Source organism: Podarcis raffonei, chromosome 9 (assembly GCF_027172205.1).
Source record: "Podarcis raffonei isolate rPodRaf1 chromosome 9, rPodRaf1.pri, whole genome shotgun sequence".
Taxonomy (NCBI): Eukaryota; Metazoa; Chordata; class Lepidosauria; order Squamata; family Lacertidae; genus Podarcis; species Podarcis raffonei.
The window spans coordinates 8,389,128-8,410,604 of NC_070610.1; the positions used below are offsets into that span (position 1 = coordinate 8,389,128).

A 21,477-nucleotide genomic window follows, 5' to 3' on the forward strand; every position below is an offset into this window, starting at 1 on the left:
TCATTAGTACAAGCAGTTTCTGAGCTCTGGCAGCTTAACACCCCTACCCACCCTGCTTATACAACAGGTAGTTATCAGTGTCCCTGTATTTAACCTGTGCAAAGAAGACATTGCAGCTGTTGCTGCATATTGATTGGTGCTTTCGGCTAATGTGGGGAAATTCTTATTATGTAACATAATGATGGGTTATGTGGTGCTATTGACAGGGACACTGTAAGAATAGCCACTGGTCTTGCTACTTTAATTTTTGTTTCTGCAGCTACTTTTGTGCTGCTGACATACATGCAATCCTTCAGAAACATTTCCAGTAGTAATATGGCCATCTTTTACAGACCACAGGATATCCCACTAAGCACTTTTTTCTATTTTATAATAATAATAATAATTTTATTATTTGTACCCCACCCCTCCAACCAGGCCATCCCAAGTCAAGCCAATTTGCCAGTGAGGTTACACATTAGTACAGTTTCATCCACATGAAGAGCCGCAGACATAATGCCCTAGTCCAGAATGTTATAGAATCTGCGAGTGTCATGAAGAGGAAAAACCACTGCAGCTTTGAGCAAAAAACTAAGCTTAATTTTTACATAATCTAATCAGCTCCAATTCCAATAAAGAAATGTATGAGGTTTGCATGTGTTACAAAATTAGTTTCCTATCTGTCCATATTTCATGGGCACCAGAGGTGCTATTATCTTTTTTTTTTAAGATATTTATTAAAGTTTTCAATTTTTTATACAAACAAAAAACAAACAAAAAGATTTAAAAAAACCATATAGTTCATAAAACATACTTTTCAATAACAAATTTATCTGACCTCCTCCTACCTCCCCTTCTTGTATTCCATTTCAGATTATTTGTTCAGCAAATCCTTAACTTAAAGCATTACAGCTTATAATATCACCTTATTTTCTATCCAAACCCTTTTTTTCATCCATGTTCCTTTATATCATTACAGCTAGAAACCACTCAGTTTCAATCCAACATCATTCAGCATTCCTTAATTTTACAATATTTCTGTAAATAGTCCTTAAATTTTTTCCAGTCTTCTTCTGCTGACTCTTCTCCCTGGTCACGGATTTTGCTCGTCATTTCTGCCAAAGAGGTGCTATTATCTATATAGAACAGATGCCTGCAATTTTAACACTATTTGTTTCCTCACGTAGCAAAGTATTTCTAGCACCTCCTCATTTTTTCCTTTTTTGAACACAGTTTTTGGGGAATGATATGATAAAATTATGCCTGTTTCCATTTGAACAATACTTATAATTCTGGAATAAAGCATACTATCTATTTGACATCTAGCAGCTTTGTTGTATAATTGTTCTATCACCTACTGCTGATAGTAATTATTCAGACAGCCCAAATAGTTCTTCTGCTCTTGAGTTCATTTTCCTGACAATTAACCCTAATTTAAATCTGAAATATAGACTTTTAAAATCTCTAAATCGTGTCTCCTGAACCAGAAATGGAGAATGGCAGTGTACTCTAGTAGTAAATATGACTTCTGACACAATTTAAAATTAAACAGGACAAACCTCAGTTTTAAACTCTGCACTCAATTCTCTGTGTGTGCATTGACACTTTCCATCCTATAAGTCAAGACACTAGAATTGTGAGTTGACAAAACCCACCTATACTGTCACATCCAATGCTATTATCTCCACTCCGGAGCGGAAAAAACAATTTTACACAGATGAGTAGTTATATATGTTCAAGCAATAACCTCTTTCCACACCTAGATACTGCATCAATACATTTTGATGAGCTGCAGAATCTCTAAGCATTTTTCCCCCAAACCTCAGTGCCTAAAATTAGATTCCCAAAAATAACTTACTGCCTTTGCCGACATGCCTAATAAACTTCAGCGACTAACTATGTATCAGAACTGGTGCGCACCAAGAGCCTGACTTAGCAAGAGAAATGTGGAGTAGTACACAAGCTTCACCTTAGGTGCTTGTAAAACTAAATTCCTCCAAACTTTTGACAGCACCAAATCTCAAACTTGGAAAAGGCAAGAACAGCAGAGCCAATCAGAGAGCAGTTGGCAAGGCTGTCATGAGAGAGAGAGAGAGAGAGAGAGAGAGAGAGAAATCCTCTTAAGTACTTGACTTCAGAGGAACTCTTGTACTGTCTTCCAGAGTAGAACTGCCGGATTCACTTCTTGGTGCACAAAACACGCACGCTGCAGGAATGCTATTTCTACTTCTACAACCTCCTTGCCACCTTTTGATTTAAAAGAGCAGCAACACTTGGCTGAGAGAGGACAACTTTCAGCTTTGATTTCTGCTCACTCACTCACTTCCTCCTGCCCCCCTGCTCCAAACGTTGTCTGCCAAAAGTCACTCGCCACCCAAATCTCTCCATGCTCCTGAATCCACTCAGCCCTTCTTTTCTACGGAGGGGAAAAATTACACCACTGGGGCTTATGCTTTAATAATAATAATAATAATTTATTATTTATACCCCGCCCATCTGGCTGGGTTTCCCCCGCCACTCTGGGCGGCTTCCAACAAAACGCTAAAATACAATAACCTATTAAACATGAAAAGCTTCCCTAAGCAGGGCTGCCTTCTAAAAGTTTGGAAGTTATTTTTCTCTTTGACATCTGGTGGGAAGGCCGCCTGGGAGGTCTTGCCCTGGCACCCTGCGCAAGACCCACCTCGCCACCTATGAACAACCACGAAAGACCCCCGACTAAGTGCAAGGTGCATTGATTTTCCTCGGGGCCGACCAGACATTCCCGGAGAGAAACAGGCGCCGTAACCACAGCGGCCCCTTTTCGCTCCCACCTCTTGGGAAAATCTAAATTTGACTCCTGCCGCCCCTAAACAACCGAGAAGCGGCATGGGCTCGAGTTCGCGCGAGAGGAAGAAACACTCTGCACGTGCCCAGAGGCACTCCGCTTTTCTTTTTCAGCCCGCCGCCATGCACTCTGTACATGCTCGCGGGCGCGCCTGCCTGTCCTTCCAGCCCCCCCCCGCTCGCCCCCGCCTCACCTGAGGCCCCGCCGCGCTTCTGCTGCCTGCGGTGGTCGCTCTCGTAGAAGCCGAGCGTCTCGGCGGCGCGCTGCTGCTGCTGCTGCTGCCCGGGGCCGGGCGACGGCGGGCTGGAGGCGGGCGGCGCGGACCGAGCCGGGGACGGCTGAGGGGAGCGGCACTCGCCGCCCGTGAAGCTGCTCCGCCGCTGCTGCCCGGAGCCCGGCTGGAGCAGGGAGAGCTCCGGGGGGCCACCGCCGCCGCCGCCGCCGCCCCCCCGCCGCCCGCCTTCCCCGCTCCCGGCGGAGGCGGCATCGGCGACGCCCGCCATCGTCACGCGAGCGGCAGCCACAAACTCCGCTCCGCGCGGCGGAGGCGGCGGCTGCTGCTGCTGCTGAGGGAAGCCTCCGCTGGCCCGCCGGAGCACGTCATCGCCGCGCGACAAGGAGCGCACCAGACGGGCCCACCTCTCCAGCGCGCGCGAGCGGCGAGCGGTCCTGGCGGCCATCTTGACGGAGGCAGGAGGGGCGTTGCCATAGCAACCGCCCCCCACCCCCGCGCGGCCTGCTGCTGCTGCTTCTTCTTCTCCTCCTCCTCCTCCTCCTCCTCTCGCCCAGCCCGAAGCCTCACAGCGACGACACGGAGGGCGGGCGGGAGCGAAAGGAAGCGTGCCCAGCCTCCTCTGGCAGAGTTTCAGTCCGAATAACAACACACACACACACAGTGGAAACAAAAATAAAAATAAAATAAAACAATCGCCCGACGTGCTCGTATTACATCGTTCGCCAGCCGCTTTAAACTCGTGCAATTGGAGGCGCGCTTAACTGAGAGCCCCAAAGCCTTTATTCCCTAAACGGAAAATAGGCTGGGAAAGTTTCTTCTTCCCCACCCGCTACTCCTGCTGCCTGGGCGCTTCCCTCTTTGAACCACGCTTAGGATGGGGCTGCGCGCAAACGACGCTCAGGTTTTCCATCTGGGGTGCGCAGCTCGGGGCGCCCCCTGCAAATCCCACCTGAGCAGCTGCAGAGGACAAAGCTGTAAAAGTTTGCTTCGTTTTGTTTAAGAGAGCATTCGAGGAACCCGGAATGTGGGGACTTGCATTTGAAGTTTTATTTTTTATTTTTTCTCCACCCTCGCGTTTCTGATAGCGCACAACTACCAGCTCCAAGAATAAACACTCCTTGCTCTCAGCTAGTAAAGCTTAAAACTACAATCCTATAAAGGGCCCTATTAATACACTGGGATTTGTTTCCAAGTAAACAAGCAGAGGCTAGGAATGTAATTTTCTTCTAGATTTCTGGAAACGAGAGGTGAAAAACCATTAGCCATGAGTGTAGCCCGGAACCTTAGTTTGCTATATATTTTTATTTATTTTTATTGATTTGGCTATACCTATGTCTTTAGATCAGTGCTTTCGTTTAAACTTATTCTCGATTAAGCCTCTCTCCTTTTTCTTTCGCTACTCATAGAGGCCTCCTCTTTTTCACCTCTGCACCACTATGGACCAAACAATAACTCCTCTATTTCTCTCTGCACTTCCATTTCTTAAGTTATGCCCTCTTTTTGAGACAGGTTTCCCTGCACTCCTCCTGAGCAGAAGCTCTGCAGGATCAGACCAAAGGTGGCAGACACACAATTTCTTCCAAAGCATTGTGAGAACTGTTGTTTCCCACTCAGAGATCTACAATTCCCACCACCCCATAACAAGCTACATTTCCTGGGAATCTCCAGGGGCGGGGGTGGGAATAATTTACTTTAAAAGTAGGGTGGTCGGTAGCCAAATGTCTCTGCAATAATTCTCTCTCTGGTGATGGCCCTGGTATGTAGTGGCATAATACTGGCTTGGAATACAATACTTTTTTATATAGATCTGACAGTTAACCCGGTAGGTTCTGCTAAGCTGCTTAATAGATCCATCCTTCATGGATTTGTCCACCCCGCTTTGTAAACTAACTTGAGATGGGCAACAAATTCAATTTAGTTTGCATTTAAAGGTGAATCTAATAAATTTGCGCTTTCCATAGCAGTATGCAAACTGAAGCACAGCCAAACTTGGAAAGTTGCACTTATTTGAATTTTACGGTGCAGGTTTCTAACGAATGCTTGCAAAAATACATACATTAGGGGAATGTGTGCATAAAAAGAAATGTATTTGTGAAAATAACAGATAAAGTGCATTATGTTAGGGAAATCTGCTTGCATGAATGTGTGCATTGTTCAAAACTGTGTTAAGCTGTGTTTCATGAGGATCGTTTTTTAAAGTGCACATGGCTGCAGAAATGTGGAAAACTGAATTTAAGACTGGGAACATAAGAAACGGAGAGAGCCAAAAGTGACAGTTCTAGCAGTGACCATCCCCACATCATGTGACAGTAAAGTCCTTTCATTAATTATGTGTTGTGTGCAAAGTAGTACTTCCTTTTGTCTGTCCTAAATCCTGATTGTACTGCCAATCAGGTGCAGCGTGGGACTGTGATTTCTAGTATTCTCTCTATCTACTTTTCCCACACCCATGGATCGTTTTATAAACTGCTGTACGTCATCTTCATTATCATCATACCCCTCACAACCCCAGTCACCTTTTTATCCTAAATAAAATGCTTTTGCCTTTTGTTATATACCAAGGGTGCTCCCAAACCCTTCTTATTCTGCTTGCAGCTTTTCAGCAGCTTTCCTAATGCTGCCATATCCTTTTTGAGCTTTAACAGCTAAAACCTACATCATCTGACTGCATCACAATATTTGCAGTTTTAGCTGCAGTCCTTTCCCTAATAATTTCCAACATGAAATTTGCCTTATTCACTGCTCCAGCATAGTAAGCCATGCAACGTCTACTTTAATTTCCATAGCCCAATCAGGCCCCATCTGTGAATGTGGAAACACTTTTCCATGAATCTCATTATGTCATCTTGTTATCCATTCACCCAGTTTGGGGAGTTCCTTTTGGAGCTCTTCAGCCTGACTGGAGTCTTCTGCACACTTTGTTTACCTTGATTCCAGACAAGGAATGAATACCGTATTTTTTGCTCTATAAGACTCACTTTTTCCCTCCTAAAAAGTAAGGGGAAATGTGTGTGTGTCTTATGGAGCGAATGCAGGCTGCGCAGCTATCCCAGAAGCCAGAACAGCAAGAGGGATTGCTGCTTTCACTGTGCAGAGATCCCTCTCGCTGTTCTGGCTTCTGAGATTCAGAATATTTTTTTTCTTGTTTTCCTCCTCCAAAAACTAGGTGCGTCTTGTGGTCTGGTGCGTCTTATAGAGCGAAAAATACGGTAAGTCCTTTGCCATCTCTTTCTCTGTGCATTTTCTCTTTTCTCTACACAACAGGTCACAGTTACCCACTATTTTTCTTTCTGCCATTCTCTTTACAGTGTTCTATTTGCTCCACCACCACACCTCACTTTATTTATCCTCCTATAGCAACTCACACTAAGGGAGTCAGATTTGTGGGAGGGGAGCTTGTGCAATACAGCTGGTTGCAACAAGCTGGGTAAATTGGCACCAACTTTATAGTATGCCTCTGACTACAGAGAGGAGGAGCAATAGAGAACATACTGTTTGTTGTTGTTGTTTCATTATTATTATTATTATTATTATTATTATTATTATTATTATTATTAATTATTATTACTACTACCACTATTACTATTTTTCTTTTTAAAAGCATTCTTACCCCAGTTTTCAGTCAAAAAGGATTCCCATAGTGCGTTACAGAATGGTGAAAAACAAGACACTCTTTTCTCCCAGGTTTACAATCTATAAGAGGGACAAGGCACACGTTTTAAAATTCAAAGTTATTTATTAAGCATCAGAAGTGTGCAAGGTGTTTTGTACAAGATGACAGGTTCGTGTACAGAAAAGTTTCCGAGTTGCAACTTAGCTCCCTTCCCTATATTCCCCAGTTATCTTGACAGTGCTTCTTTACAACACTGATAGTATATATAACAATTTATTTCTTATTTAGACCATTCTTACTATAGGCTTTTTTGGGACACAGGTGGCGCTGTGGGTTAAACCACAGAGCTTAGGACTTGCCGATCAGAAGGTCGGCGGTTCGAATCCCCGCGACGGGGTGAGCTCCCATTGCTTGGTCCCTGCTCCTGCCAACCTAGCAGTTCGAAAGCATGTCAAAGTGCAAGTAGATAAATAGGTACCGCTCTGGCGGGAAGGTAAACGGCATTTCCGTGCGCTGCTCTGGTTCGCCAGAACTCTGGTTTGCTTAGTCATGCTGTCCACATGACCCGGAAGCTGTATGCTGGCTCCCTCAGCCAATAAGGCAAGATGAGTGCCGCAACCCCAGAGTTGGCCACGACTGGACCTAATGGTCAGGGGTCCCTTTACCTTTTTACTATAGGCTTTGGTGACTAGAAGCGTTCCAGTGCAGCCACCATCTTTTCCTTCAGGGCTTTGTTACATTGCCTCCATATTAGGTTGCGTCAAGGATAGCCAACATGGTGTCCTTCAGAAGTGTTTGGCATCCAACTTAAGAGCACTGTCTCCAATTTAGTAGCAACTCCCACCATTTATTTCTATAGAAGAATATTGCTGAAACATTGCAGCAAGTGGAACACGGAGAATGCATGTGCAGAGCAGAGAGATTTAGGGGTGATTTTGCAATGTGTTTGGGGACATGCGACATTCTTGTGAAACTGAAGAGATGGCTATCTCTCTAGGCTTTTGCACAGGTTGATCAAGAACAGAGATTGCTTAATGGGCGCTGTTGGTCAAGTAACGTTCCTGGAACAACATGGCACGCAAGTCGCACGCCTCCTGTTACGGTGACAGTTGAGACCTGCTTGCAAGTTGGGAAAAGTCAAAGCTCAGGTTGCAGAGAGAGCTTTCTAGCTGTCTAAGACAAGTCAGTTCAACATGCAGCCCTCAGGGCCTTTTTTGGCAACCCTCAGCAGCATTTGACGCCCTCACACTGCCTTCCCAAAGCCAGGAAAACAAGGAGCTGGGCTTCGGGAAGGAGGTGTGAGGGCTCTGACAGAGTCCTGGAACCCTCCAACCTCTTCCCAAAGCCTAGTTAGCACTTCTCCAGCTTTGGGGAGAAGGACCCTGCCCGAGCCCTGTGCCTCCATCTCAAAGCCCAGCACCTCACTTATCTGGCTTTGGGAAGGCCGCATGGGGGGTGGGGTAGGGTGGGTGTGTCAAATTTTGGCCTGCTTCCGTCTCCCCACCCACCCACCCACACAACAAGGCAATGTGAAGGCTGTGGCTTCTGTGTCGAAGTACTCTTGCGGCCCACTTGGTATGAAAAGTTGGGCCACCCTGGTCTAGAGCAATATGGGGAAACCACAAGGCTTCACATTTCTAGAAACTAGGGCCCTGCGGGACTTGACATCTTTCTGCAGGGCTTGCAAGACAGAGCTGTTCCACCAGGCCTTTGGCCAAGGCGCAATCTACTGTGTGGGAGGGAGCAGTTCCTATTTTAAAAGCTACCAACCTCAACCTCATTTGTTCTACACCCCCATTTTAAATAAACCGAGACCTTCCTACAGAAGCGGAGAGCATTTTTCAGCATCAGCACTGCATTACTCCATGGGCAACTTGCTGAGGACCATAGGCCACCAGTGTGCAGGTCTGGAGTAAAAAATGGGCAGAGCAATTGATATGGGTTTTTACCTTTGCACAGAAGGCTAAATTCTAACCACACAAATGTCAAGAGGTTTCTATATGGATATACATATATACATGCATCTCTCCCTTCCTCATCCAAACAAGCAAGACAATGTAACTAGGTGTTCAAGAAGGCATTCCAGAAATACAAAAGCACTTGAGGAAAACATGGAGCACAGACAGTGAGACCAGACGGAGAGGCCATGAGGGCTTAATGTGCATCGCCTTCACAGGTAAACATCCTTCAGATGAGTGGAGAACATGAAACACTGATGTCCATGGTGGAATCTTGTTTCCTTGGACACAACTGTTAGTTTGCTTGAGCTAAGGTAAAGAAATTAGCAGCGCTCCTAGTAGAAATTTGACCCTTACCCCCAGCCCCTAAAAGAAGAAAGAAAGCCTGCACAACATTGGACCGTCATCCACAAATACACAACTGCAAGCGATCCATTTAGCATCCCATTTAGCATACGGGACCTCCTCTTCTGGTATGTCCCACGGAGGACCTTACGGTCTTCAAACAAAAACATATTGGAGGTCCCTGGCCACAGAGAGGTTAGGCTGGCTTCAACCAGAGCCAGGGCTTTTCCGGCCGTGGCCCCGATCTGGTGGAACGCTCTGTCACAAGAAACTAGGGCCCTGCGGGACTTGACATCTTTCTGCAGGGCTTGCAAGACAGAGCTGTTCCACCAGGCCTTTGGCCAAGGCGCAGTTGACCCCCTCCTTTGGAGATCCTCGTAGAACTCTGGCCCAGTGGTTGCCATTAATTTGATTTTGAATTGATTTTAGAATATTGGTTTTAGAATGCTGTGTTATTTTTATTGTTCATAGCCGCTCTGAGCCTGGCTTCGGCTGAGGAGGGCGGGATATAAAATTATTATTATTATTATTATTATTATTATTATTATTATTATTATTATTATGTAGTTTGGTGTTAAGTGGAAGAGCACCCTGGAAAATACTGGGTGTGTTTTAATTTAGAATGGGGAAATAGGTTGAGACTTTGGAACTTGATATGTGGCAACTCTACAAACTCATCCATACACCCATATTCGAGAGTTTCATTTACTCGGGTTTAAAGAACTCAATTTCAGTTGATTCAGCATCTTATCCAGAAACAGCCATTGTGGCTGATTCTCCTGAATGGGAAATCAACTCTGTGGAGATCACATCTGGAATGTACTCTTTGCCTCAGAATAAAATGAAAGCCATGAAGCATAAAATGTTTCCATGTGGGTGTATAAATTTGTAGGGAAAACACCGTCACCAATACAATGGATGGTATGTAGTAGTACCTATCTTAATTGCAGTTTGCCATGATCCCTTCTAGACCCCAGGTTTTAAGTCTATATAGTCCATTTACACTTATGCTCTGGGATAGCTCAGTCAGTAGAGCATGAGCTCAGAATCATGGATTCAAGCCCCATGTTGGGGAAAAGATTCATGCCTCGCAGGGGGTTGAGCTAGATGACCCTCATGCTCCCTTTTAATTCTATGAAAAGCAGCCACAGCTCTAAAGTGCTCTTTTACAATCAAGAAATACCAGAGCTATTTCTAACACTTTTGAAAGTAACTTAGAGGAAAGCGTTTGCTTCGCAGCAATGAATAAGCAGATGTTTTGAAATGATTACAGTGGTGACGTAAGCAGGCTAACGTTGAGTAAGAAGTGTGCATAATTATATATGAATTGCATTTTTCACGTCGGGTCTCTAGCCAGAAGAAGGAAGTGGAAGTCTGTTGACTTTTACAAAACCGGCAAAGGGCAACCCCAGTGTATGGCTAAGAAGGGTGAAAACAAAACACAGAATGAGCCACTTTGGGAACTGCTTCCAAAAAAAGGTGCACACTCAAAAAAAGATGGGGGTCCAATGCCATGGAAGTCATTCTGTACTCATCTGATCTGATCTCATCATTTTCAGGCCCAAATTCAAGGTGCACACGTTGCCACCTTCCCTATAGACCATCGCAGGTGCTAAGGTCAGCAGAGGCCCTCTGGGTAGCTTCAGCACCCTCAGAGGACTTTTATTGTGATTGTTATTTGTTTTGGACTAATAACAAAGCCCTAAGGTGTTATCTGAACCTCCTCATCCCCCTTTCTGCCTTGACATTATCTCCTTCCTCTTCATCCTATTGCTTTCTTATTTCTGTTGGTGCAAAGAGAGACAGAAAGGGGAGAATTCTTGGATGCCAAGAGCCAAGTTTGGGGCTTTTTAACTCAAACGTATTTTGACCTGCATGAGAGAACCCCAGCAAAGATTTAAAATCGCAAAGCATGGTAATATAGGCTAGTAGACCTTTAAAACGTGTCCCTCCAAGTGAGTTCCAAAATGTCCCCTTAAAGTTTCTTTCCAAAGTTTCCCTCTTTCCCCCAGCATAGGAAAAGACCACACGTTTGGCAAGTTAAAAACTGGTTTACTTACAAATTCTCCAAAGATCAAATTCATGAGCTTTTCCATACATCAGCCAGCAAAATTGCACAGGCAGTAAAACTTAGCTGAATTACAAAGTTGTGCAAGTTCCTGAATTATTGGTGAAGGAACTCAAAAATGGCTACTGAGAGCCATGTAGCTGTGTTCAAACCCTTTTCATGCTGAGCTTCATAGGTAGACTGGGGCGGGGATAATAATAGGCTTGATTACCTATTTCCTCCCAAGGTAAGGGAAGTGACATAGCTAAGCTTGGCAGGACAGCTTACTCTATAGGATTAACCCCTTCATGCATTAGACTTAAGCATGTTGGTTATATGAGGCTGGTTATCCCATACCTTGTACATTCCATATAACTGCAAATTAGATATGATGTGGAAAATTCAATGTCATAGTTCCTGATATTATTAGCATTGAATAAGGCTTTGGGGTTTTTTCACCCATTCCCCATGCTTTTTTCTTCACTTTAAATCCTGCTCTGAAGCAAGTGCTTCAGAATAAAAGTAAGATTGGGAAAATAGCCCTCCTTCGCTCCAAATCATCCCTTCTTTTGCTTTACTTTGTTTTTAAGAAAAAAAGGGCGAGAGATCTCCCTCCCTCCTCCCCTTCATGTCTTGTTTGTCCCTTTTCTCTAACAGGGATCTCAGAACAAATACTACATGCTGTTCCTTTCTTATTTAAAGTGAAACAAGATGGATGGAGTTATCTGGAAACACACCAAGCCCAGTATTTCCTAATAAAAGAGCAGAGAGAAACATTTGGTTAATTTAATAAAAGAGCTCCAATTAGTATTCACTGAAAAAGTTTGTAAATGGATGAACTACTTATTGCACTTTGTCTGTAATCCATAGAGTTCTATGCCAGGGCACAGCAGGGGTTCATGAGAAATAAATTAATTGAATTAAAGTCTCCCATGAGCCCAAAGTACTCACTTAACACAGGAAACATCTGTTGAAGTGGACTGTACTCTACAGAAGCTTTTGCCGTAATAAAAGAGTGAGTCTTTGAGGTGCCACAAGACATTTAGAGGTTTTGTTGCAGGAGAGTAGCACAGCTGCCCTTCTGGAAAATGGAAACAAATTGCTTTGGCCTTTCCCTTTGTAACAAGCCTCTAAAGAGAATGGATCCTTTGTCCCCGACTCACGAGATGTAGCAGAATTACTTGTGTTCAGCGAAGACTTCATATTACATCTCCACAGAAGTTATTGTTTTGCCAATTCCATTCACATATATGCATATTGTACAGTGGTACCTCAGGTTACATACGCTTCAGGTTACAGACTCCACTAACCCAGAAATAGTGCTTCAGGTTAAGAACTTTGCTTCAGGATGAGGACAGAAATTGTGCTCTGGCGGCGCAGTGGCAGCGGGAGGCCCCATTAGCTAAAGTGGTGCTTCAGGTTAAGAACAGTTTCAGGTTAAGAACGGACCTCCGGAACAAATTAAGTACTTAACCCGAGGTACCACTGTACTGGGTTTGCGGGGGCAAGGATCCCCTAAAATCCCCTGGTGCCAGGTTCCCCCCAGTTTCTGAAATTAGTAAATGTGGGGTTTGGACTGTATAAGGGAGTCATTGGAGCACCCCACAATTGCCTAATCGTGTCTCCCATAGGTTCAGGTCGGGGGTCACAAGCAAGAGACTTCAGCCAGGAGATAGAAGCTAAACAGCGGCTTGTGGGTCTGATCTTTATTGTTGCAGCAAGACTTCCCACTTCCACAAAGAACGAAGCAGCCAGAAGCCCTGAACAATGGTTACAACATTATTTTAAAGTTTCCCAAAGTTTAATACATTTTCAGAGGCATCATCAAGACATCATAGAGATGTCACAGAAAAGGTGTGGTCTCAGGTAGAACCCGAGATCCAGGCATGCCACTGTCACTCAAATACAGTCATACCTCGCGTTGAAGTAGCTTTGGGATAAGTATTTTCGGGTTGCGCTCCGCGGTGACCCGGAAGTAACGGAGCGCGTTACTTCCGGGTTTCGCCGCTCGCGCATGCGCAGTCAAAATGACGTCGTGTGCAGAAGCGGTGAATCGCGACCTGCACACACGCAGATCTGCGGACGCGGTTGCATTCACTTCAGGATGCGAACGGGGCTCTGGAACGGATCCCATTCGCATCCAGGGGTACCACTGTGTAGTCTTTCACACGCACTCCATCACAGTACAAAGGAAAGCATTTGCAGTTCCCTGGTCCCTGAGTCAAGTCAAATACAGTCACACCTTGGATTCCAAACACCCTGGAACTCGGTCGTTTTGGCTTCCGAGTGCCGCAACCCCGGAAGTGATTGTTCCGGTTTGCAAACGTTCTTTTGGAACCCGAACGTCTGGCGGGGCTTCTGTGGCTTCTGATTGGCTGCAGGAGCTTCCAATCAGAAGCTGCAATTTGGTTTTCGAATGTTTTGGAAGTCGGACGACTGTACACCTTTTTGTCTTGCCCAGGCTTCATCCCACCATGAGGTGGGTAGGCATTGTGGTTGAGATGGCTATCTGTCTGACACTCTTGGGGCAGGATATCACTGGTCACGACTCCTTGCGAACTCCCTGTGGATGTGACTGTACAACTTGGGGATTTTGGTGGGTTCACTCACCCCTCCCCTTACGCCTCACTTCCCTGGGTCCTAAATGCCATTGGAACTGAGAAGACTGATACAAGGATGTGATTTCTTATGAATTTCCTTAGGAGCTTGGCTTAGTTTAGAGGTCCTGGGCCCTAAGGAAGTCAGACTATCCTCCACCAGGGCCAGGGCCTTTTCAGTGATGGCTCCGACCTGGTGAAATGCTCTGTCCCATGAGACTAGGGCCCTTCAGGATTTAACCTCCTTCCATTGGGCCTGTAAGACAGAGCTAGTCTGCCTGGCCTTTAATTTGAATTCAGCCTGATCTTTTATTTCCCTTTTCTTCCCTCCCCCTCCCCTTTTATCAAGATTACCCACTCTGAGACCCCACTGCTAATTCTCCCCTGGTCTCCTCGCTGGCCCAAGTAGGACCAATTCAGCCAGCTAGCCCTGGGGATTATCTAATGCTTATTTCCCTTAAATTGATTTCTGAATTTCGAATTTTATTGTTATTTCATGTTTTTATACTGTATTTTATGCTGATTTTACAATTAAGCGTTATAAATTTGTTGTTAGCTGCCCTGAGCCCAGTTTTTGAACCAGGAAGGGCAGGGTATCAATAAAAATGTATTATTATTATTATTATTATTATTATTATTATTATTATTATTATTATTATTAGAGGTGCCATCCAGGAACAAAGACCAGAGATGGCAGCATCAATACCCTGGCAAAAGGTGAAACAGTTGGCATCAGGCAGGGAGTGGGTGGGGTAACTTGTGTTAGTTAGCAAAAGACAATTGAAGAATTGAGAGGGGAAGGTTGCCAGGGTCACAGGGGTGTGTGATGTCACCACAGGAAGAAAAGTGTCCTTTTAAAAACTGAGGTTTGGGGGAAGGAGAAAGGAAGGGCAGAACACCATGTGACGCTGGCTGGAGGAGGCTGCACTGTGAGACTTGGGACCACGGTTGCCCACTGCTTTGGACCCAAGCTGGCTGAAGCTTTGAGAGGAACAACGAGAGACACTCAAAGGAGGTGGAATACTGCACTCCCTCCATCTGCACTCCCTCCATCAAAGCCCAGGTGTCAATCTGTGTAAAATTGAAATTGAAATACTTTATTGTCACTTGTGGGACGCGGGTGGCGCTGTGGGTAAAAGCCTCAGCGCCTAGGGCTTGCCGATCAAAAGGTCGGTGGTTCGAATCCCCGCGGCGGGGTGCGCTCCCGTTGCTCGGTCCCAGCGCCTGCCAACCTAGCAGTTCGAAAGCACCCCCGGGTGCAAGTAGATAAATAGGGACCGCTTACCAGCGGGAAGGTAAACGGCGTTTCCGTGTGCTGCGCTGGCTCGCCAGATGCAGCTTGTCACGCTGGCCACGTGACCCGGAAGTGTCTTCGGACAGCGCTGGCCCCCGGCCTCTTAAGCGAGATGGGCGCGCAACCCCAGAGTCGGACACGACTGGCCCGTACGGGCAGGGGTACCTTTACCTTTACTTTACAACTTGTATACAATGAGATTACACAAGCACCCCCCACTCAGCTCTCTTAGTCTTAATTCCCCCTGTTTACTGACGCACACCCACCAAACCCGAAAGTCAGTTGCCCTGTTGTTATCTTTTCATTCAGCAGCCTAACAGCCCACGGATAGAAGCTGTTCTTTACCCTGTTGGTGCGGCTAATCATGCTTCTATATCTTCTGCCTGAGGGCAGGAGATCAAGAAAGTGCCAGCCATCCCTGAGAATTTCCCTCACTCTCCTGAGGCAATGTTCTTCCGCTATTTCATCCAGCAGATTCATGCGACAGCCCATAATATGAAATGCTGTATTCACCACCCTCTGTAGGCACTTCCTATCAGATGATGTCAAACCAGCGTACCACACCATGATGCAGTATGAAAGGACGCTTTCTATTGTTGACCTATAGAAGGAGATCATCAAATGTTGATTGACATCGTTCTTCTGCAATACTCTGAAACCATGTTTCTTATTCTTGTCTCTGCTGTGCCTCATTCCCAAGCAACATAAACCCTGGTTAAAGTGCCAAGACCCCTTGAATCTCTTGCCACCACTCAGCAGAGATTGGTGTGTGTGTGTGTGTGTGTGTGTGTGTGTGTGTAACACTATAAAGTCAGGGAAGGGGTCCACTATTAATAACAAAGGCATGTACAGCTCAACATCCCCTCCACCACTATTAATAACAAAGGCATGTACAGCTCAACATTATTGTAAAAATTATGGGGCAGTCTCACAAATAACAAACACGGCAGCCTCACTTTGGCCCTACACTGTCACACACTGATATTGTTAAGTTGTGGGTGAACATATCAGACGACACAGCGATTCTTCAGGCAGCTCTTGTTTATTCACAGGCCAGAACAGAACTGAACTGAAGGGTTCAGCCAGCCTGCTTATATAGAGCTCCACTAGAACGCAACAGTAACCATTTTCTGTAACTATCCAATCACTGAACATCACTTTCAATTCCTTATTTGCATATGTGGACCTGAGTGAAAACTATCTACAGTAACCCTCTGCTGGCCCAGGTTGAAAACTTCAGTACATAACAGATATAGTGTAAAGCAGGGATCAGCAACCTAAGGCCCATGGGCCACAAGCGGCCCACGGGGGTCATTTAACCGGCCCCTGAGCCGCCCCCGAACCGAGCTGCCTGCTTGGCGAGTCCCCGCGTCCTGCGCTAAACTGGCGTAGCACGGCACGGGGACTAGCTTCCGTCCGCAGCACTGGAAATCGCGTTTGCGCAGACGCAGATGCTGGAAATTGCGCAGGGGCGCGCGGGATCCGGTCCATGGAGGGATCTCCGCTGGAGTGAACCAGCCCAGGTGAGGTAAAATTTGCCGACTCCTGGTGTAAAGGCTCTTTGTGGTTCTCATCGGTCACCAGGCCGCAGTTCAAATAGTCCTTCCTCTTCCATAGAGAATTTGCCACCCTACCTGGTTCCAGTGTGAGTAAAGGATCCTGTAAAGTTAAGTTCCTGTCACTTTAATAGTTTTGCAGAAACACAAATTTTGGCGAGGACAGCTTGTGATATCATACCTGAAGTTCAAAAAAGGTAGCCATGGGGGAAAAAACCTGCAGCTATTGGAAGTACAATGATCTTTATTGCATTTGCTAAACCTGTGTGCTCCTGTGTCACAAGACCGCGTGATAACAATGTTTTCTTTGCTCTCTTTCCTTGCCAAGTTGGTTGCAAAAACAGACCTTAGGCTAATTTCCACGAAGCTGCTTTCACAAGCACTGGGCATGATTGCTTTATATAATCATGACCTTAAAGGGTATAGCAATTTATTAATTAAAATGCAATCAGATTTATATTGCAGTCCTTGATTTGGTGGAAAAGTGGGGTGCTAAAATTTAAATAAATATATAATGAACATCAAATCCAATTTTAAAAGCACAAATTAAAAAATGTACGGTAAGGAGTGGATCCTGTTCCATTCGTTGTTTTGGCTGTGGATGTGGAGGCCATAGTCATAATTAGAAAGCATGTTGCTGAACTACAACTCCCTTCAGCCCTGGAAAGCATGGCCAGGGATGATGGGAACTATAGTTCAGTGGCATCTGGAAGGCCAAAGGTTCCCCATATCTGATGCAGAAAGTGACTGAACTATACCCCCCACCACCACATAATTCTTTCCAAAAAAATTAAACACAATTAATTGACAGTGGGGTTACTATTTTTAGAATTTTATTCACTTTTTTACATACCTGTTTATTGAAAAGTGGCATGTAAACTTGATATTTAAGCATCAAGAAACATATTTGCTCTTTTAAATGTTCTGAAGCACCAAACAGAATACAGTGGTACCTCGGGTTAAGTACGGTACTTAATTCGTTCTGTAGGTCCGTTCTTAACCTGAAACTGTTCTTAACCTAAAGCACCACTTTGGCTAATGGGGCCTCCTGCTGCCACCGCACCGCCGCTGCGCGATTTCTGTTCTCATCCTGAAGCAAAGTTCTTAACCCGAGGTACTATTTCTGAGTTAGCGGAGTCTGTAACCTGAAGCGTATGTAACCTGAAGCGTATGTAGCCTGAAGTGTATGTAACCCGAGATACCACTGTACATGGATTCATATGGAATATTGGTTGCCATCCATCAGTCTGGGGGGACAGCGGAGGAGTGTGCCTTCGAGGTTGAAGTCAAACCATTGGAGAGTTGCAGCGCCTGCTGTGGCTGTAGAGACCGATGTGGGAGAGACATGTTTTGTTGCAGCTGAGTTAGATGAATCATAGAATCATAGAGTTGGAAGAGACCACAAGGGCCATCGAGTCCAACCCCCTGCCAAGCAGGAAACACCATCAGAGCACTCCTGACATATGGTTGTCAAGCCTCTGCTTAAAGACCTCCAAAGAAGGAGACTCCACCACACTCCTTGGCAGCAAATTCCACTGTCGAACAGCTCTGACTGTCAGGAAGTTCTTCCTAATGTTTAGGTGGAATCTTCTTTCTTGTAGTTTGGATCCATTGCTCCGTGTGCGCTTCTCTGGAGCAGCAGAAAACAACCTTTCTCCCTCCTCTATATGACATCCTTTTATATATTTGAACATGGCTATCATATCACCCCTTAACCTCCTCTTCTCCAGGCTAAACATGCCCAGCTCCCTTAGCCGTTCCTCATAAGGCATCGTTTCCAGGCCTTTGACCATTTTGGTTGCCCTCCTCTGGACACGTTCCAGTTTGTCAGTGTCCTTCTTGAACTGTGGTGCCCAGAACTGGACACAGTACTCCAGGTGAGGTCTGACCAGAGCAGAATACAGTGGCACTATTACTTCCCTTGATCTAGATGCTATACTCCTATTGATGCAGCCCAGAATTTTGGTTGTGCTGCTGCAGATGCACCATGGCATTTCTTCTCTCTGCACTCCTCCCAGAGGTCATTCCTTCCTTTGCTCACTGCTATGGTTGTGCTGTGGGTTAAATCACAGAACCTAGGGCTTGCTGATCGGAAGGTCGGCAGTTCGAATCCCCATGACGGAGTGAGCTCCCGTTGTTCGGTCCCTGCTCCTGCCAACCTAGCAGTTCGAAAGCACGTCAAAGTGCAAGTAGATAAATAGGTACCGCTCTGGCGGGAAGGTAAATGGCGTTTCCGTGCGCTGCTCTGGTTCGCCAGAAGCGGCTTAGTCATGCTGGCCGCATGACCCAGAAGCTGTACGCCGGCTCCCTCGGCCAATAAAGTGAGATGAGCGCCACAGCCCCAGAGTCGTCCGCGACTAGACCTAATGGTCCTTTATGGTTGCCCAACCTGACTGATTGCCTCCAGGTGCTGCAGTTGTCTTCCAGGGATTCCCACACAGTGGGGTTGATGTTGTCAGCCTTCATGCCTCATTTGCCGATGTCTTTGTAACGCAGAGTCGGTGTGTCAGCCAGTGACAGACTTTGGGCTCTCAAATTTCAGTGGCGCCCTGTTTGACGCTAACATTTGGTGCCCCCCATGCTTCTCATGCAGACAGTATTGCTGTGGCACCCCCTGAAGTGCGGTACCCAACACACGCTACCCTAAAAACCGCCTCTGTGCCAACAGGTCAGGTGCCTGAAGCCAGTTCCCCACAGAGCACATCCTTGGGAATACGTAAACACTAAGCCAAACTATGGCTAAGCAAAATATCGGAGGGGTAAAGCTGGAATACACGTTTCTCAAACTCCATAAAATTGTTTTGTTTTGTTTGCTCTAAACTTCTGAGGAAGGGATTTCAGAAGGCAGAGCTGAATAAAAAAAAATTTATTTTACGAAACAAGGAATAAATCAAAATATCATTTTAATATTTTGATTTGTTCTTTAACAACAAAACATTTTATCTCTTCACTTTAGATTTGTACTTTAATATGGCCAGTTTTATTCTGCCAATTTTATTCTGTACATTAGCAGAAATCTAGGGACATTTCTGCTGATGAGTTCTGATGTAGTAGAATGTATCTGCTGCTGTCCTGTCAGCTGGCAGGCCACGCAAGAAGCACTTAGGCTGAGTGTTTGGTATTTGTAAGCACTAACTCTTGTTGCCCTACCTTTGTGTCAAATACGATGGCAAGGCCTTGAAAGCTTCCCAGTTCCATTTTTAAATTGCCAAACCTTGTCACAATGATTGTTTCCATCATCTACAATCAATTACACAACCCCCAAATCAGATTAAAAATAAGGAAAATATACAAAGAGCATTCAGTTCAGCAAGAAGGTGATCTGTATTGGCTTCTCATTGAGCCTGGGTACCACAACAAGTATATTTAAGGAAATGGTATTTATTTAATGAGAATGGACAAAAGCTTGGACACAGCCACAGAACCTGGGGCTCAATTGTGATAGAAAGGACTTGGGGCTCAGCCACAGCGATGGAGTTTAGCTAAAAACTTAGCTAAAAGCAGCAACGCCAAGAGTTTTGAAAGCGGGTGCTGTAGTTGGTTCTTACAATGACAGGGCTATGCTTGGCTGGGTGTTGAATCATCCATGGGGTGTAAGGGCATAAAACCCCAAAAATGAGCAAATAAAGTGTAGGGAATATTGGAAGCAAAACAGCCAGGAAGGACATAATGAAGTGAAAGTGAACAGGCTGCAGCGATCAAGTAAGGAGAAACGGGTTGTGAAATCTGCAAACCCCTTTCTCTTACTTAGCCACATCTGGGCATCCTCTAGAACAAGCATCCCCAACCTTCGGCCTTCCAGATGTTTTGGACTACAATTCCCATCATCCCTGACTACTGGTCCTGTTAGCTAGGGATCGTGGGAGTTGTAGGTCAAAACATCTGGAGGGCCGCAGGTTGGGGATGCCTGTCCCAGAGTCTTTTTTTAAAATCATGGCTAAGAAGGGCAATCTCAAAAGGTACAAGTTTTGTCCCACTGCCATCCTGCAATGACAGATCATATGCCTAATGACAGGTCATATTAAGGTAACCAGATTTTTTTTAAGTGAATCCGGGGACACTTTTCAACTTCCTACTACAGTGGTACCTCGTGTTACGTACCGTCCCCCTTACGAATGTTGCGGGTTACGTGCTCCGCTAACCCAGTAGTAGATGCCCCTTGTTGAGACCTTTGCGCCGGGATGCGAGTGGAAGTTGCACTCTGGCGGCACGGCAGCAGCGGGAGGCACCATTAGAGAAAGTGCGCCTCATGTTACGAGCCGTTTCCTGTTACGAACGGACCTCTGGAACGGATGAAGTACGTAACACGAGGTACCACTGTAAATAGATGGATTGAACTGATGGAAGAAGAAGTGAAAGAATCTATGGGCAAATCGGTACAGGATGTCGGACACACAATATACTTAGAGCAATGGGAGAAATTCTGGTGAGAAGATATATGATTTACCGCCTCCTTTGCAATCAAAGAAAATTTTGTTAAAATGTTCTACAGGTGGTATTTAACACCGGTTAAGCTGGCCAAGGAAGGGACGCGGGTGGCGCTGTGGGTAAAAGCCTCAGCGCCTAGGGCTTGCTGATCGAAAGGTCAGCGGTTCAAATCCCCGCGGCGGGGTGCGCTCCCGTTGTTCGGTCCCAGCGCCTGCCAACCTAGCAGTTCGAAAGCACCCCCAGGTGCAAGTAGATAAATAGGGACCGCTTACTGGCGGGAAGGTAAACGGCGTTTCCGTGTGCGGCTCTGGCTCGCCAGAGCAGCGATGTCACGCTGGCCACGTCACCCGGAAGTGTCTCCGGACAGCGCTGGCCCCCGGCCTCTTGAGTGAGATGGGCGCACAACCCTAGAGTCTGTCAAGACTGGCCCGAACGGGCAGGGGTACCTTTACCTTTACCTTTAAGCTGGCCAAGAACTACAAATTGAAACCCAACCTCTGTTGGAAATTTGGTAAAGAAGCAGGAAGAACAATACACATATGGTGGGGTTGAGAGGAGATTAAAATTTGGGGGGGAATAATACATGAGGAATTAAAGA

The 21,477-nt window shown here is 45.7% G+C and overlaps 1 protein-coding gene and 1 long non-coding RNA gene across 3 annotated transcripts in view; one reads left to right on the forward strand and one right to left on the reverse strand.

The window, feature by feature from the left end:
- The window catches only part of TAPT1 (transmembrane anterior posterior transformation 1), a 52,648-nt gene extending 49,125 nt beyond the window's left edge, over positions 1-3,523 (reverse strand). For both annotated transcript variants that reach the window (XM_053402731.1, XM_053402730.1), the window contains exon 1: positions 3,000-3,523. In XM_053402731.1, the coding sequence (XP_053258706.1) occupies positions 3,000-3,486 (487 nt within the window). In that variant the 5' untranslated portion in view covers positions 3,487-3,523. The remainder of the gene's footprint in view (positions 1-2,999) is intronic.
- Positions 1-21,477, forward strand: part of LOC128420806 (uncharacterized) — a 55,615-nt gene that overhangs the window by 30,188 nt on the left and 3,950 nt on the right. The window lies entirely within an intron of this gene.